Source organism: Zea mays, chromosome 3 (assembly GCF_902167145.1).
Source record: "Zea mays cultivar B73 chromosome 3, Zm-B73-REFERENCE-NAM-5.0, whole genome shotgun sequence".
NCBI lineage: Eukaryota > Viridiplantae > Streptophyta > Magnoliopsida > Poales > Poaceae > Zea > Zea mays.
In genome coordinates this window covers 212,050,105-212,069,635 of record NC_050098.1, presented here as the reverse complement: position 1 = coordinate 212,069,635, position 19,531 = coordinate 212,050,105, and the positions used below count along the sequence as shown (strand labels likewise).

General features: G+C 46.6%; 1 protein-coding gene across 1 annotated transcript; it reads left to right on the top strand.

Annotated features, from left to right (window-relative positions):
- Positions 1-966: 966 nt before the first annotated feature.
- On the top strand, positions 967-3,442 carry LOC103651308 (L-type lectin-domain containing receptor kinase SIT2). The gene has a single exon (XM_008676930.2). It carries the CDS (start codon positions 1,199-1,201, stop codon positions 3,215-3,217), a length of 2,019 nt encoding a protein of 672 aa, XP_008675152.1. The 5' UTR covers positions 967-1,198; the 3' UTR covers positions 3,218-3,442.
- Positions 3,443-19,531: the final 16,089 nt, after the last annotated feature.

The following is a 19,531-nucleotide window of genomic DNA, read 5'->3' as shown; positions in this document are numbered from 1 at the left end:
TTATATTTGTTATATAAGTCAGATGTTTTAAAAATATCTCTAAGCTGCAGGTAGGAGTAGCATCTTTTTTATGTACTTTCCCCTTCATCTCGAAAAAGACGTTGTTTTATGAATAAATTTAGACAAATGTTTATCCAAATTTGTTCCACAATAATGGTAATTTTGAAATGGATTATTCTTTCTAACCAGCAGTACCATACGAGTTTATCCCCAATCACCGGTCGGTCAGTCGTCTGCTCGTCTTAGGGATTTTGGGGGTGTATACAACCACGAATCAGGTACGTAAACTACTAACCGGGACGACTTGACGAATGGTGAGCGATAGGCATCTCTAGCAGGCCGTGTAAAAAGTCGTCAAAAATACTGTTTTGCATTATACTGTTTAAAATAGGGAATGAGATATGGATTCTACTAAAGATAGTCTTTGCATAAGAAAGCCTGGGAATTCTAGCCAGTCATGTTCCTTCACTTTGGGTCCTGCATTTCTACTCACATCACAATCACATGCCCTTGTTGACACGACCATGTTGTCAACCTTTCACTCTTTCGGGCGTCACCATGATAGCCCTTGTGCAGCCAATTGCACCGCAGCAGAGAATGAGAATGATTGGGCGCTCGCAAGGACATGTGGGGCCCACGAAATTAATTAGAAAGTGAAAGTCAAAAGTCAAGTCAAACCAAGGAGGCAAGGACGGTCCTTTATAAATTGCTAACTCAGCCCTTAGCAGCCATGGAGAGCGGGTATGGGAACATGGAGATACTCTTTCGGTTCCTAAACAAGAGCATCTCGCTTATTGAAGAATTAAACTTTTTAAATTTAAATAAATACGTTTAAAAAATTAATATTTATAATGTGTGATCCATGTTATTAGATTGGTTGTAGAATATGTTTTTATACTAAACTTATTTGAAGATATAAATATCACTATGTTTTGTATATAGTTAGTTAGATTTTAAAAAGTTCAATTTGTTGGTGATTGAGATGTGTGCTTATTTTAGGATCGAGAACGTACTTTGTATAACCTAACTTTAAGATTACATGAACCTGAATTTGTTTGGAATAGGAACGCGATTGTTCGCGTAAAGAGAAACCCCCACGTTCTGGCGGCTTAAGGCTCGGCAAACCATAGTACTAGTAGCTTCCCCGTTGCTCATTGTGCTCAGTGGCATCTCGATTTCAGAGAGCGCTTCGAACACGATGATCGTGCCGCCCAGCTCTGCTCTATGTCTGTCCGTTCTGTTTCTCCTCGCGGTTTCATGCTCGGCCGACGATGTCGACTTCATCTACCAAGGGTTCCAGCACGCGAACCTGACCCTGGACGGCTCCGCGTCGGTGCTGCACGGAGGCGCGCTCCAGCTCACCAACGACAGCAACCGCCTCGTAGGCCACGCGTTCCACGGCTCTCCCGTGCGCTTCCTCGAGGTCGGCGGTGGCGGGAGGCCGCCGTCGTCGTTCAGCACGGCCTTCGTCCTCGACATCGTCACCGTCGGGAGCGGCGGCGGCCACGGCCTGGCCTTCGTGGTGGCCCCGTCCACCGTGCTTCCCGGGGCGTCCCCCGAGGTCTACCTCGGCGTCCTCGGTCCGACCACCAACGGCAACCCCGCCAACCATGTCCTCGCCGTGGAGTTCGACACCGTGTTGGACCTGGAGCTGAACGACACCAACGGCAACCACGTCGGCGTCGACGTCAACAGCCTCGTCTCCAACGTGTCGGAGCCTGTCGCGTACTACGCCGGCGGAAACGCCAAGGTGCCCGTGATGCTGGAGAGTGCGCAGCCAATCCAGGCGTGGATAGACTACGACGGCGACAGCGGCGTCCTCAACGTGACCGTGGCCCCTGTGTACGTGGCAGACCGACCTCTTCGGCCGCTGATTTCAACAAAACTCGACCTGCGACCGATCTTGAGGGAGGAGATGTATGTCGGTTTCTCCTCGGCCACCGGGAAGCTGGCGAGCTCGCACTACATCTTGGCGTGGAGCTTCCGGACCAATGGGCTCGCGCGATCCATCAATCTCCGGCGGCTGCCCAAAGTTCCGAAGCCGCGCGCAGCGCTTTCCAAGCTCGTAATCATCAAGCTCGCCGCCGTGGCATGCGCGGGGACACTCACTCTGATCGCCGCGGCCATGGCCATCCTGTTCTGGCTTCGAAAGAGGGCAAAGCTCGCTGACACACTGGAGGACTGGGAGCTGAAGCACCCTCACAGGTTCGCGTACAAGGACCTCTACAAGGCCACCAAGGGGTTCAAGGCAAGCGAGCTTCTTGGCGCGGGCGGCTTTGGCCAGGTGTACAAAGGAGTGCTCCGGCCGCGCTGCGGCCGCGACGAGGTGGCCATCAAGCGGATGTCCGCCGGCACGACGCAAGGGATGAAGGAGTTCGTCGCCGAGATCGCGAGCCTCGGGCGCATGCGCCACCGCAACCTGGTCGAGCTGCGCGGGTGGTGCAAGCACGGCCAGGACCTGTTCCTCGTCTACGAGTTCATGCCCAACGGCAGCGTCGACGCGCACCTGTTCGGCACGGACCGCAGGGCGCCTCTACTGACGTGGGCGCAGCGATTCGCCGTCCTCGGGGGCGTCGCCCGCGGCCTGCTCTACCTGCACGAGGAGTGGGAGCACGTGGTCGTGCACCGCGACGTCAAGGCCAACAACGTGCTGCTCGGTGCCGACATGGGCGCGCGGCTCGGCGACTTCGGCCTCGCGCGCCTCTACGAGCACGGCGCGAACCACGCGACGACGCGCGTGGCGGGGACCCTCGGGTACATGGCCCCCGAACTTACGGTGACAAGCCGTGCCACGACGGCCACCGATGTGTTCTCCTTCGGCGCCCTGCTGCTCGAGGTCGCGTGCGGGCGCCGGCCGGTAGTGCCGCCGAGCGAGGCGACGGACGACTCGGACGTGATCCTGGTGAGGTGGGTCCGCGCCTGCGGGGTCGACGGCGACCTGCTGCGGGCTGTGGACCCGAGGCTGGAGGGGTGCTACGACGAGGGGGAGGCGAAGCTGGTGCTGTGGCTTGGCCTGATGTGCAGCCAGGCTCGCCCGGAGGCGAGGCCCAGCATGCGACAGGTGTGCCGGTATCTGAGCGGCGAGGAAGCATTGCGGGAGGATGCGGCGCTCGTTTTCTCCGGCGCCGACTCGGTCGAGTTCATCGGGTCGTCGCTCTCCATAGCGTGGTCCTCCGGCGGTACCATGTCTGCCGGCTCCGTGAATGGTGGTCGGTGAACTACTCTAGATCGTATTCGTATACGTAGAAAGCTGTTAAGGTGCACACACGACACATATCGTGGTGGTTCTTTGTGTAATTAAGATGTAGAGATAGGCCGGTGTGACTGGTGTGTTTATGTACACGAGTTAGGCCTTAGTGAGAGCTAGTCTAGGAGACACAAAATCGGAGAGGCTAAAATTTTATTCTTATTCAATTTTAAATAAGAAGAGAATTTTAATCCATCCAATCTTCTCCGGTTTTTAGACTCCCAAGCTAGTCCCGAAGGTGTTCGGTGTTCCGCGATCAGAACTGTCTAGACTAGACTACTTAACATAGACTAGATTACTTAACATTGATAGAACTATCAACAGTTGTTGAAGAGAGAGTATATCGACAGTTTCCGCTAGATGGGAACAGATACCAAGACTGCATGTGAAGTACTCACAGTTTTATGTGACAATTAACTGATACTGAATGAAGCCGACTACTGACATCGGAGAACTTCGATTTATGTGACAATGAACTGATACCGACACCGAATGTGCCGAACTTAGTTACACGGGGCACAATTCTTCAGCAAACTAGACATGTGTTTGGGATATCACCGGGATCGAGTTCATCCTGCAGATATTGAGAAGACAGCATTCAGGACACACCATGGCCACTTTGAATTCCTAGTCATGCCATCGACATACAGAACAAGTAAGATATACTTTCTGTCGGGGACCATAATTAGGGGTACCCTCAAGACGCCCAATTCTCAGCTGGTAACCCCCATCAGCATAAAGCTGCAGAGGCCTGATGGGTGCGATTAAGTCAGGGATCAGTCCATACGAGTGACTCGATCACGCTTCACCCGAGCCTAGCCTCGGACTCGGGCAGCCGACCTCGAGGGACTTCCGTCTCGCCCGAGGCCCCCCTTTTAACGGCGGACACATCTCTGGCTCGCCCGAGGCCTTGGCTTCGCTAAGAAGCAACCCTGACTAAATCGCCGCACCGACTGACCAAGTTGCAGGAGCATTTAACGCAAAGGTGGCCTGACACCTCTATCCTGACGCGCGCCCCCCGGCAGAGCCGAAGTGACCGCCATCACTCCGCCGCTCCACTGACCGGTCTGACAGAAGGACAGCGCCGCCTGCGCCACTCCGACTGCAGTGCCACTCGACAGAGTGAGTCTGACAGGCGGTCAGACCTCGCCAGAGGCGCCATAGGAAACTCCGCTCCGCCCGACCCCAGGGCTCGGACTCGGGCTAAGACCCGGAAGACGGCGAACTCCGCTCCGCCCGACCCTAGGGCTCGGACTCGGGCTAAGACCCGGAAGACGACGAACTCCGCTCCGCCCGACCCCAGGGCTCGGACTCGGGCTAAGACCTGGAAGACGGCGAACTCCGCTCCGCCCGACCCCAGGGCTCGGACTCGGGCTCGGCCCCGGAAGACGACGAACTTCGCCTCGCCCGACCCCAGGGCTCGGACTCCGCCCTGGCCTCTACCGAACGACTTCCGCCTCGCCCGACCCAGGGGCTCGGGCTCGGCCTCGGCAACGGAAGACAGATTCGACCCCAGCTTCGGAGGAACGCCCACGTCGCCCGGCCTCGGGCGCGGGCCCGCCCACGTCAACAGGGAGCGCCATCATCACTCTACCCCGAGCTGACTCGGGCCGCAGAGAACAAGACCGGTGTCCCATCTGGCCAGCTCCGCCAGATAGGCAATGATGGCGCCCCGCGTGCCCTGTGACGACGGCAGCTCTCAGCTCCCTTACGGAAGCAGGGGGACGTCAGCAAAGACTCGACCGCTCCGACAGCTGTCCCTCCGCCAAGCTCCATTGCTCCTCCAACAGCCACGACATCACACCAGCAGGGTGCCAAGATCTCTCCGGCTGCCACATTGGCATGTACTTAGGGCGCTAGCTCTCCCTCCGCTAGACACGTAGCACTCTGCTACACCCCCATTGTACACCTGGATCCTCTCCTTACGCCTATAAAAGGAAGGACCAGAGCCTTCTCAGAAAAGGTTGCCCGCGCGGGACCAAGGACGGGACAGGCGCTCTCTTGAGGCCGCTCGCTTCCCTCACCCGCGTGGACGCTTGTAACCCCCCTACTGCAAGCGCACCCGACCTGGGCGCGGGACGAACACGAAGGCCGCAGGACTTCCACCTCTCTCACGCCCGTCTCCGGCCACCTCGCCTCTCCCCCCTTCGCGCTCGCCCACGCGCTCGACCCATCTGGGCTGGGGCACGCAGCACACTCACTCGTCGGCTTAGGGACCCCCGGTCTCGAAACGCCGACACTTTCCTTTCTTAAAATTTGCATAAATGCAATTGTCTTCCTTGTTTTCCTCGAAAACCAAACTTTCCGATAGTTTGATCAAACTTGATGTAGCACTATCTGGAGGCTTGTTAAATGGACCTCCTTAGGTGACATCCCATATGTTGCGCACGACAAAACCCTTTGGTTGTGCCATGAATATGTTTTCTACTAACTCCCCATTTAGGAATGTTGTCTTTACATCCATCTGATGGACCTCTAGAACAAAATGGGCAATTAATGTCGTAACGATCTAGAATTAATCTTTCGTTGAGATAGGTGAGATGTTTTCATGGTAGTCAATACCTTCTCTCTATGTGAACCCTTTGGCCACAAGTCTAGCTTGTATCTTTCTACATTTCCTTTGGAGTCACACTTGGTCTTGTAGACCCACTTACAACCTAATGTTTTGGCTCTTTAGAAAATGATCTCTAAGTCCCAAACTTTGTTCATTCTCAAGGATTCTAATTCATTTTCCATGGCTAAAAACCATTTGGATGAATTTGCGCTTCTCATAGCTCTTTATATGTAGTGGGATCACCTTCTACATCAATGTCCTCACTCATATAAATCTCATCGCTTTCTGTGTCTACACTTGGGTAAACTTCATAGTCATCAGGAATCACAGATTGTATGGACCTTTGAGACCTTCTTAGACTTGTTTCTGGTTCTGGGGCTCCTACAATGGTGTGTCACTTGGCGCAACGCTACCACTGTCTTGTGAACTCTCCTGAGCTACCGGTTCAGAAGGGCCAAGCCGCGCAGAAGGTGAAGCAACTTGCTCTGTAGTTGTTGCACTGGGTGATGCAAGATTTGCAGCGGGGGTTTCACCTCTAGTCGGTACAACTGTTTGTGGAACCACGGCGGATATCGAGAAGTATGGCTCTTCAACCATCGAAATTGGGACATACATCCTCTTTTTCTGATGGCCAACTTCTCTGAGTACCTTACTCCCCTTGGTCATATCATCCTCTAGGAAAATGGCACATCTGGTTTCTATAAACTTAGTTTGTCTGTCTGGACAGTAGAATCTGTAACCCTTCGATCTCTCTGGGTAGCCAATAAAAAGGCAGCTAGTAGTTCTGTCATCTAGCTTTCCCTGTCCAGGATTAAATATTCTAGCTTCTGCTGGACAACCCCATATGTGCAAGTAGTTGAGCGTGTGGTTTCTGCCAGTCCACAACTCATATGGAGTTTTAGCCACTAATTTACTAGGGACTCTGTTGAGTATATGGATATCGGTTTTTAAAGCCTCCATCCATAGACCCAATATAAAGATGGAGTAACGTAACATACATCTTACCATGTCCATTAGCGTTCTGTTTCGCCTTTCGGCTACCCTATTCTGTTAGGGTTCACCAGGTGTAGAATACTAGGCAACTATGCCATTTTCTTTTAGGAACCTCACAAAAGGCCATGGGACTTGTCCATACTCATTATGCGCCATAGTACTCCCCCACGATCTGATCCGACAATCTTTATGTTTAAATCGTGTTGATTTTCTAACTCAGACTTGAACTGTTTAAACTTGTCTAAAGCTTCTAATCATTTCTTAATGGGATAAATATAATCGTAGCGAGAATAGTCATCTGTGAAGGTTATGAACGAATCAAACTCATCTACTGTCCTAACTGGAAAAGGACCACAAATATCTGTATGAATAATTTCTAACACTCTCGTACTATGCTTGGCATTTTTCTTGATCTGCTTCGCAAATTTACCCTTAATGCAATCTTTGCATTGATCTAAGTCTGTAAAGTCGAAGAGATGGAAAATTTGTTCCTTAACGAGATGCTCAATTCTCCCCCTCGAAATATGACCTAAACGAATGTGCCATAATTTTGACAAGGTCTCTCCATCACTTCGTTTTCTTTTTCCTACCAATGTTGGCTAGATCATTTTCTTGTGTATCTAAGACATTAACTGCATCATTGTACGAAAGTAAATAAAACATGTCTTGTCGAACGACGAGACTAACATCTTTATTACTAAACTAAATAACACACGATGTTTGTCACAATGTGTCACCGAAGTGACAGTGGATGTGTTGATCTTCTAATCTCAAAACTGAGTTTAAGTGTCTGCTTCCTTTCCGTTAACCACTGTATCTGTTTTTCGGCCCTTTGGGAGCCTTAGGTTTGTTCGGAATTGCATCATGTAGCAGGTACTGCAAGAATTTTGGGCGCTTTCTACTATAATGCCCTATCTTCTTGTAGTAGAGGCATGTGTCAAGGGGAACTGAGAAACTGTCTGACTGCTTCGGCTGACTGTTGCTTGTAGGCGATCATGCTTCATCTGTTTCTTGAACTTTTCTTAGAGTTTTTTGTTCTGTTTGAGGATATTGTCTTATAGCAAGATTGACAGAGTCACCTTTTTGACTCTTCAACCTTTCCTCCTCCTGGACACACTGTGCCATGAGTTGATTTGTGTTGTACTTGTCCTTTACACGGTGTTATACTTGTATAAGACGTGTATCATACTCTGGAATAGCACCCTTAATAGCGTCCTTGATGAGACTCTTATTATGGTCAATTACTCCACATTTGAATCTTTTCCATTTGACCTTATCGATGTTGTACTGCAACATCTTATGGTCATACTAAAGTGAGTCTATTGTAGGCTCAGTTAGTTTCTCAAACCAAAGTGAGTAAACTATCTCACCCACTGTAGTCATCATTTTAATCTTTTCCCGCCATAAGTGGCAATAAATATCATCTAGCGGTTTAATCTGCTCTATATGACCAACTAGTAGGCCAGTATGTGCACTTTTGCAAAAATAAAACAGAAAATATTTAGGACAACTGAAATAATATATCAAAACATAAAAGTTGCATGACTTAGATATTCGAAGTTGGTCAAACAATAACCATTCCTTATAAACAAAATTTCTGGTTTTGAAATTCTAAACCATCGTTGGATGATCTAGAAAACTTAACTCTTGTACAATATGTGGCAATAATATTCAACATTGGTTAAAATATTCAATCGCCACAAAAGTTTCTGAATTTCTATGCACTTAGTGAGAATTAATCCAAGTTGGCTTCATAATAAACAATAATGCATAGAAAAAGTACAAAATAAGTTGGTTCTAAAATTCTAAGCTATCATTGGATAATCTAGAAAATATATATTTATGTACAAAATGTGGTAACAATATCTAACGTTGGTTAAAATTTCTGTATTCTATGCAATTTAAACAATAAATAATCCACGTTGGTTTCATAATTAACTAAAAATTGCATAAAATATAAACAAAAAGTACCCTAACAATACAATGTGAGTCTTATTTCTTCCTTACACTTGTTACTTGGCCGTGGATTTAAAGATCCCGAGCCTTTGCGGTCCTTTTGACCCGATCAAGATTTGGGTTAGCAAAACCCTAACCCTCTGTTGTCTGATTTACTAGGTTCATGGTGTTAGTCGAGACCTGTCTCTTATAGTGGCCAAAACCTAAATCTTAAGGTTAGGTAAACCCTAACCCGAGAGAATCTATTCTCTTTTCTCGATCTAATATGTCTTTTTGTTCTCAATGATGAATGATGATGAATAAAACTGAGTTCAATCACTTTAACCCGAGACTTTTCTGTGATCTCAAAAACCGAATGTGAATCAGGAGATCTAGGGGTCTTAGGGTGGCTCTGATGTCATTGTTAGCTTATATGGTGCCTAGGATCGATTCCTAAGCCCCAAGAATACCAATCTGTAACTAGAAATCCTCGATGACGAGTAGATCTGTTCTACTGAGAGGAATATGGTAACATACCTTCGTTGTTGATGTGTTGACGCGTCCTGACGAGGTGGTGGAGCGTGGTCGCCGCCGCTGGCGTCACCTCCATTGCCCTGTAGAGAGGAAGAGCAGGCACCGGGTTCCGAGCCGCCAATGGTTGTCGCCCTTCCAGTCACTTCGACGCCTAGACGATGGGTCCTGTCTGTGGATTAGGGTTTAGGACGAGGTACTAGCGTTGGCTTTCCTGCGACCCTTAATCCTTTATATAGCGTCGTGTGACCGAGGACTCCAACCGAGATTAGCGTAGGCCCTGCCAATCAATGGCCCAATTTAAGGAGATAGATAGTTGGGTTAAACCCAATCCAGTCACTGATGACCGGCTGTAGAGGACACACCCAACAACTGGAACTGCTACAACAGCTGTTCATGTACACTAGTTTATTTGGCTCCAACACTTCCTATTCGCTTAGAGTACTAGTATACATAGAACTATCAATAGTTGTGAAAGAAAGAGTTCATCGACATTTTCCACCACTAGATAGGAACTGATACTGAATGAGTATGTAGTATTCGAACTTTTTTGAGATGGCTACTCTATGGCATTGGATAAGGTCGATTGTGTCAACCACTTACCCGAAAACATGACATCGGATATTGCGAAACTGTAAGGTTGTTTATATGGCTAATGCTCCCTCCGTGAAATAGAATAATTTCCCATTATGAAAAATCTATTTGGATTTAGTTATAACTTGAAGGCATTACTTGAGCGGATCGTTCTGAACTCTGAACCACGACTTCAGCAAGAAGGAAAAACTGAACCATAGTACACATGCTACAGTCATGGCAGAAGAGAGGTTACAGCAACAATCAGAAAATGAAGAAACCTCCAGAGTAATGTATAGAAAGGTGTGTGAGATCAGGTCAAAGGAAGAAGAGGCTTCAGCTTTCTCAACACAGTATATTATCAAAATCACCAAAAGGCTAATTCCCTTAACTAAAGCAAATTGCATAGGGAGTAAGACCTCGTTTAGTTCCTTTAGTCCAGGGACTAAAGTTTAGTTATGACACTTGTTGGGGACTTGTTCTCAAATGCTTCGAATTAAGAACAAGGCAACACGGAAAATGTTAAGTATTAAGGTCCTTCGTCCTTCATAACGATATATCCCTTCGGGATATATAGCATCTCGGACGAAGGTTACAAAGAACATACCTTCGTAAGCATAACAATGAAGAATAAAGCATTCACATAAATCATGAAATAAACATGTAAATATTATCATAGAATTATCTATACTTGTATTAATGAATATAAATGACTTTGAAGTACAAATGTACCTTCGGTCTTGCGGAAGGCAAAAAGTACGAATGTGATGCGAAGGCAAAAAGCAGGTTCGCGTGAACAGTACAGAGGTACTGTTCATCTATTTATAGACACAGGTCGCAGCCTGTGACAAATTACAATTATGCCCCTTGCGGAAGTTTACAACATTGACTCGGACATACATGTATAAAAAGGTCATTCTGCCTCTATGTCGGTTTAAAACGCCGAAGCTCCATGAAAAGGGACCTTCGGCCATCTCTTAGAAACGACTTTGGCCGAAGCTGCTTCTTCGTGTGAGACCTTCGGCGTACCGAAGCACGACCCCAACAGTAGCCCCTTTCGCGGTGCTAGATCGTTCTTCGTAACGAGCTTGGCCCGTGAAAAAAAACCTCTTCAGCTTCGGGAAGCCGAAGGTCCAAAAAACACCTTCCCTGAGCTCGTTGCGGAGAAACGATCCGACTTCCGAGCGCGTGCCAAGCCCACTTTGTAGAGTTACTGTTTGGTCTTTGCGGTCCACTGCACAGCGGGTATGAGTTACTGCGCGCCTGGTGTAACAGTTCCACCGCTTCGCCTTCCTACCTGCAGCACTATATAAACAAACAGGTGGGTGTGAAGTTACCACAGCATTCATTGCTATTTGCACTGTTTCGCTGCCAAAATTTTTCACCATAGCCGAAGCTTAAGTCTCAGAATCGAACGAAGGTGCCTCTCAACGTCCGCTTCGTCAGAAAAAAGAGCTTCGGAGAAAAGAAAAAAGGAAAAAAGTTTTTGACTTCCCAAACTTAGAATCAAATGGCGAGAATACGATCTACTGCCAAAGTTGTACGTGAGGGAGACGAAGCCGAAGGTTCAGACACTGTGCCCATCTCCGAAGCAATGCAGCGTTCCGGTCTACTGACTACAGAAGAAATGCCTGCTGCTGAAGCAGGCCCAACAACTGCCGAAGGAAAAGAAAACATTGAAGGGACTGACTCCGAAGATGACTATCACCTTGCTACGCCCAGCAAGCCCAGTCACCTGGATTTTGGGAAATCAACTGTTTCAAAAGCTGACCTTTCGAAGATGGTGAAAGCAGGTTATTTCAATGAGGACCAGAAGAAGCTACTCCGCTTCGGGGAAGAAGAAACCACCCCGAAGCCAAGGAAGGATGAGATTGTTATTTTCAAGAGTTTTTTAAAAGCTGGGCTTAGATTCCCTCTCCACGGTATTGTTGCGGAGATACTAAGGAGGTTTGGTATCTACTTTCATCAATTGACTCCTAACGCCATCGTTAGGCTCAATGTTTATATCTGGGCCCTCCGAAGCCAAGCTGTGGAACCATTTGCTGACAGCTTCTGCCGAGCTCACGAATTACATTACCAAACAAAAGCCAGAAAAGATGGGCTTCATGATAATTTCGGTTGCTATAATTTTGCCTACCGGAAGACAACAAAGTGTCCTGTCATCAGCTACCGAAGCAAATGGCCAGCAGGTTGGAAATCTGAGTGGTTTTATGTAAAAGTCGATGAAGACAAAGAAAAATTGGTACAAAGCCCTCTGGAGTTAATCTTCGGAGAGACAAGGCCACAATGCCACATTGGCGACCTAAAAGGTCCCACCTGGGCTGCTCTGGGTGAATTTGAAATTATCTCAGAACATATTGGCACCAGGGATCTAGTTCAAGAGTTCTTGGCATTCAGAGTTTTCCCTACTCTAAAAGAGTGGGAGATGCCGAAGCTGGAGGGAGAGAAGAAGAAGGGGGAGCTTGTCCGGCTTCCCTATTACTTCAAGTTCAAGAAGTTCTTCAAAAAACCCTGCAAAGAATGGTTAGACACTGTTGAGGTGATGTGCAACGAAATCCTGGGGAATTACTCCAAAAAAGAGGATCAACTAATGACAGCAGCCTTCGGTGCCCGACCGAAACGAAGGCTGAACCGAGTGCTTGACGCCCTAGGCTTCGAATACCCAGACTACGAACAATTGAACAAGGGCGCCGAGGGCCTCAAAAGAAAAAGAGTAGCCGAAGCTCTGATCAGGGATGAAGAAATACCAGCAAAGGAGAAGAAAGTTTTCAAGAAAAGAAAAATATCTGCTCCGAAGCGCAAATCACCCGAAGAAGAGGAGACCCCCACACCGCCTTCTACCAGCGACGTGGAGGAAATTTTAAAGGTAATGACTGAACCCATGCCTACGAAGCTAAGTCCACTAGGGCTCCAACTGACGAAGCTTTTTGAAAAGGTGGACGAGCCGGATCAACCGAAGATAAACAAACCCAAACGGCAAAGAATTATTGCGGTAACTGAGGTTATCGACAAAACTCCACCTAGGTTGTCAATTCAGAAAACGGCAGCTGCTGAAGGTAGAGCTTCGGAAGTCGCGGCTACCGAAGCTGCCACACCCGAAGATGTAAATTTAGAAACTACTCTTGAAAATATTGACAAAATTTTGACAGAAAACATTGAAGAAGCTGCCACCGTTACTGAAGAAATCCTGGCCACAGTGCCAGGGAAAGGGAAAGAAATAGTCGAAGAAACTCCGGACGACGAAGCCTATTCTTTCCAGAATCTAATTGGGCAGAAACTGACGAAGGACGAAATAGAAGAACTGAAAGACTATGCCAAATCTTGCGGCTACAAGCCAGGAGCCCTTCTATTTGGGGGTGTAGATGATGAAAAACTAGGCTGTATTCGAGACCAGACTGGAGCTAAGGTAATCTGTACTCTATCGAAGAGTATCGGTTTTCCGAAGTTAGAGACAGACATCAGCCGCTACCGACGACAACATATCGTCGGCAGCTTGTTTTATTCTAACTTCAAGGTAAACAACCTTTTTCTCTGGTTTTTATTGCCGTTAACAATGAAAATATTACTAATCATAAGTTGTTTCTGTTCAGAGCATGCTACTGAGCAAAGCTCTGAAGATGCAACAAGACTTGGAGGACAAAAAGCACGAAGCTATAATTGAAAACTTGGAAAGCAAAATAAAAGAGCAATCTGCCATCATTGAAAAGAAAGACTTCGAGCTCCAATCGACCGAAGGCTTGCTGGCTGAAACTGAGGCTAAAATATTAGAGTTAAATTCGAAGCTTATCAATCAATCAAAACAATTTGATCAGGAGAAGCTAGAACTGAATTCGAAGCTTAAAGCCGAAGTCCAGACCAGCTCAGAATTGAAGAAAGCATTAACAAGCCTTCAAGACAAATGCTTGAACTTTGGCAATAATTGTATTGGACGATTAAAAAAGATATTTTACTCTGTTGGAGCCAGCAGTGGGAAATTTAACCCTTCGGCGGAAAATTTACCCCAGGCCTTCGATCATATTGAAGCTGAAATCGAAGAGCTTGACGAAGTTATAGCCGGGCACGGCGACTTCTGTGCCTGGGTAGCTTCTCGGGGTACCGCTGCTGCATTTCTGAAGGCCGGCTGCGAACATGGAAAGGTTGTCAACAGGCCCAACTTCACCTTATCTTCATCAATCCTGGATGATATGCCCGACCTCGCCCGAAGTATCTCCAATAGATTTATAAAAATGGTATGGACAAAGGGCGGGCGAGAGAAAGCTGGAGACGAAGCCCGAAGTCATCTTGAACCAGTAAGAAATAACATTTCGTGCTTACCTTTTCCTTTGGGCTTGATTCTTATGATTCCTTGACTCATGTAGGATGACGAAGGTGAAGATGATGCCTAGGATATGTCGCCGAAGTTGTCGTCGAAGCTGAAGCTTAATGAAGACTAGCAGAAGTGTGCTTTAGAAAAACTCAGGATAATTTTGTAACAACTCTTGTAAATAGAATTAAACTGTTCTTCAAGGAACTTTGTACATACCTTGTAATATATTCTTACCCTTCGATTGAGGTGCTTTGATGTGGACGAAATCAGTTTTTTGAGCCGAAGGCGAAAAAACACCTTCCCTTCTTTTCGTACACAACGAAGCATAAAAGGCCGCTTCCTCTTTTTGCCGAAGCCTTTCCTTACATAACAAAACATAAAAGACTGCTACTCTTATCTGCCGAAGCTTTTATTTACATAACAAAACATAAAAGACTGCTACTCTTATACACAACGATTCATAAAAAACCACTTCTTCGAAACCTTTCTTTTACATAACGAATCATAACAAACCATTTATCCGAAACTTTTCTCTGTGCCGAAGCAACCATTTAGGAACACAAATGCTATGAATGAATGCTTATGCATGCAAATGCCATGATGTAATGTGCGAATGAATGTCCGAAGCGTATGTCCGAAGCCACACTCATCCATCATTTTCTTAGGAGCAAACACACGTCAGCTCTGCATTCCCTTAGGAACGACTTTGGAGCATCTTTGCCTTTTACTTAGGCAGTATCAGCGTTGACTTTTCGCTGTAAGCTCTGCATCCCCCTAGGGACGTCTTTGGAGCTTCTTCGTCTTTTACTTAGACGGTATAAGCTCTGCATTCCCTTAGGAACGACTTTGGAGCTTCTTCGCCTTTTACTTTCGGCGGAATCAGCGTTGACTTTTCGCTGTGAGCTCTGCATCCCCTTAGGGACGTCTTTGGAGCTTCTTCTCTTTTTTAGTTTCGGCACTCGATGGTGCGCTCTCAGCTTTTACATTTACATTCTTTGGGGGATTTTGCTCTTATAAAACTAAAAAGGAAATTACATATGATGGCCCCATTAAAAACCTTTCTCCCCCTTTAGAAAGGAAAAGGGTGCCATGAAAAAGAAAAGAAAAGTCAAAATTACATCGAGTTATACATAAAACCGCCGAAGCTCATCCGCATTCCAAGATCTTGGAATTTCATTGCCATCCATGTCCTTCAGTCTGTACGAACCAGGCCTTGACGAAGATGCTACTAAGAAAGGCCCTTCCCATTTCAGTTGCAATTTGCCCACTGTATCCGGATTGGCCACTCTCCGAAGCACCAAGTGTCCTGGCTCAATATTTTTTAGCCGGACCTTTCTATCTCGCCATTTAACTGTTTCAGCCTGGTACTTATTGATATTCTCCACGGCCTGAAGCCTGATCCCTTCTAAGGCATCTTTTTCCACGAGACAAGTATCTTCGGGACCTGATTCTGCCGAAGCTACCACTCTTATTGATCCAGCTTTAGCTTCTTCCGGGGTTATTGCTTCGTCACCAAATAACAACTTAAATGGGGTAAAGCCTGTAGATCTTGATGTTGTTGTGTTATGGCTCCATACCACTTTGGTAAGCTGATCTGGCCACTTTCCCCTTGGTTGATTAAAGATTAGCTTCATTATTCCTGTCATTATGATGCCGTTGGCCCTTTCAACAAGCCCATTCGACTCCGGGTGCCTGACTGACGCAAAGTGGATCTTCGTGCCAATTTGATCACAAAAATTTCTGAATTCTTCGGAGTCAAATTGTGTTCCATTATCTACAGTTATAGCCTTCGGCACTCCGAAGCGACAGACAATATTCTGCCAGAAAAATTTTTGGACAGTGGCCGAAGTTATTGTAGCTAATGGCTTCGCCTCAATCCACTTGGAAAAATATTCCACAGCAACTACAACATATTTCAGATTGCCTTGAGCCGGTGGTAATGGGCCCAGCAAATCGAGGCCCCACCTTTGCAATGGCCAGATGGGTTGTATTAGCTGTGTCAAAGACGAAGGTTGTTTTTGATCTCTTGCACATTTCTGACAACCTTCGCACTTTTGAACTAACTCAGCTGCATCCGAAGCTGCCTTCGGCCAATAAAATCCTTGACGGAACACTTTTCCAAGTAACGGCCTGGATCCGATGTGGGATCCACAAAGGCCTGCATGTATCTCCTTCATCAACTCTATACCTTCGGCTCTAGACAAGCACTTGAGCAGCGGGGCACAAACTCCATGCTTGTATAACTCCCCTTCTATAATGATATACGGACGAGCTCTTGCCTCTATTCTTTTATTATAAGCTTCGTCATCTGATAGGAATTTGCCCTGAAGGTAAGAAATTATTTCAGTTCTCCAATCTTCACTGTACACAGGAGAAATAGTAAGAACTGCTCTTTCAAGTAACTCCACTGAAGGTGCCTTTATTGTTTCGAAGAATACATCCGAAGGTAGCGGCAGCCCCTGTGCTGCAGATCTGGCTAACAAATCAGCATGTTCATTTTGCCCTCGAGGGATATTCTTAACAGAAAATCCTTCGAAAGAAGCTTCGATCCTTCGGACTGTGTCTAGGTATTTTTCCAGCTTCGGGTCTTTAGCCTTGCAACTTTTGTCAATATGACCCGAAACAATCTGAGAATCAGTTTTAAGGATCGCCCTCCTGATCCCCATCGCCTTTAGTTTCCGAAGACCCAGGAGCAGGGCTTCGTACTCAGCAATATTATTTGTGCAGCTGAAGTCCAGTCTTGCTGCATAGCAAGTTTTAACCTTGGACGGTGAAACCAAAACAGCAGCTGCTCCTGCTCCGAAGGTTCCCCAGGAGCCATCACAAAACACTGTCCATGCTTCGGCATCTTTATTCGCTTCTTCGCCCTGAGCCCCTGGCGTCCAGTCGGCAATAAAATCTGCCAATGCTTGAGACTGGATCGAGGATCTGTGCACATAATCAATGTAAAATTCATTAAGCTCCGCAGCCCATTTTCCAATTCGGCCAGTAGCTTCTTTATTTCTCATGATATCTTTCAACGGCTGCGAAGAAGGAACAATAATATTATATGCCTGAAAATAATGCCGAAGCTTCCTGGATGCCATTAGAACGGCATACAACACCTTCTCCAGTTCTGTATAATTTTTCTTTGAGACACTAAGGACCTCAGATACAAAATATACTGGGACCTGCTTCTTGATTTGTCCATCAAACTTCTCCTGCACAAGTGCCGCACTTACTGCTGAGTGCGAAGCTGCCACATACAACAACAGAGGAGCCCCTGGCATTGGTGGAGTTAATGTTGTTAGATCTATCAGGTATTGCTTGAGTTCTTCGAAAGCTTTTTGTTGAGCTGGGCCCCATTGAAAGACTTCAGCTGATTTTAGCACCTCGAAGAAGGGTAGATTTCTTTCCGCTGATCTGGATATAAATCTGTTAAGAGATGCCAGTCTTCCTGTCAATCTTTGGGCCCCTTTCTTGTGGTTGGTGGCTCCATTCGAAGTATAGCTTCGATTTTATTTGGGTTAGCTTCAATTCCCTTTGTTGAAACCAAGCATCCAAGGAACTTACCCTTCTTTACTCCGAAGACACATTTTTCTGGATTCAGCTTCAGACCAGCTTGTCTGAAGCTGGCGAAGGTCTCCTGCAGATCAGCAATATGGTCTTCTTGCTTCGTGCTTTTTACAATAATGTCATCAACATAGGTCAACACATTTCTGCCTATCTGAGATTGGAGAACCTTCGCAGTCATCCTGCTGAAACTCCCTCCAGCATTCTTAAGCCCCTCAGGCATCCGAAGATAGCAATATGTACCACTTGGGGTTATGAAACTAGTCTTCGGCTCATCCTCCTTTTTCATCCAGATTTGATGATAGCCTGAGTAACAATCCAGGAGACTCATGAGTTCCGAAGAAGCTGCTGCATCAACTAAAGAGTCTATCCTTGGCAGCGGGAACTCATCCTTCGGACAAGCCTTGTTGAGATCTGTGAAATCAATACACATTCTCCACTTTCCATTGGCCTTCTTCACCATAACAGTGTTAGCTAGCCATTCTGGATACTTCACTTCTCTGATAACTCCTGCACTTAGGAGTCTTTTTACTTCGTTGCGAGCCCCTTCGGCCTTGTCATCAGACATTTTCCGAAGCCTCTGCTTGTGGGGTCTGAAGGATGGGTCAACATTGAGCGAATGTTCAATAACATCCCGATTCACTCCACAAAGATCATTGGCTGACCATGCAAAAACATCTTTATTGTTGAATAAAAACCTTATCAAGGTTTTCTCTTGATCTTCAGATAATTGCGAGCCCAATAGCACCTTCTGCTCTGCTATATCCTCACACAGCAGCATGGGCTTCGGCTGATCAGCCGAAGCTGCTTTTTCCCTCCTGAACTTGTACTGTTCACAAGCTTCAACTCCATCTATATTATGGATTGCCTTGGAATCAGTCCAGCTTCCTTCGGCCCTTCTGGCAGCTTCCTGACTCCCATGAATAGCAATAGGCCCTTGGTCCGAAGGTATCTTCATGCAGAGATAAGCTGGGTGAAGAATTGCTTCAAAAGCATTTAGGGTACCACGACCAATGATGGCGTTGTAGGGGTATTCCATGTCAACAATATCAAACACAATTTGCTCAGTCCTTGTGTTATTAACAAATCCGAAGGTTACCGGCATGGTAATCTTCCCGAGTGCCACAATCTGCCGCCCTCCGAAGCCACAAAGAGGGTGCGTAGCATCATGAATCTTGTCTTCAGGCTCTTGCATCTGTCTGAAGGCTTTGGCAAATATAATGTCAGCTGCACTGCCTGTGTCAACTAGGACATTGTGAACCAGAAACCCTTTGATCACACAAGAAATGACCATAGCATCATTGTGAGGATAGTCCTTGAGCTGAAGATCTTCCTGAGAGAAGGTAATTGGAATGTGAGACCATTTTGACTTAATGAAGGGTCCCTGCACTCCAACATGCTGCACCCTTCTCTGAGCCTCCTTCTTCTGCTTTTTGTTAGCTGGCTCTGAGCAAGAACCGCCTGTTATCGGGAGCACCAGCTTCGAAGCCGAAGCAGCTCCAGCTTGAGTGTTGAACGAAGCCATCAGCTCAGAACGGTGGAAGTGAGTTTGCCCCACGGTGGGCGCCAATGTTGGGGACTTGTTCTCAAATGCTTCGAATTAAGAACAAGGCAACACGGAAAATGTTAAGTATTAAGGTCCTTCGTCCTTCATAACGATATATCCCTTCGGGATATATAGCATCTCGGACGAAGGTTACAAAGAACATACCTTCGTAAGCATAACAATGAAGAATAAAGCATTCACATAAATCATGAAATAAACATGTAAATATTATCATAGAATTATCTATACTTGTATTAATGAATATAAATGACTTTGAAGTACAAATGTACCTTC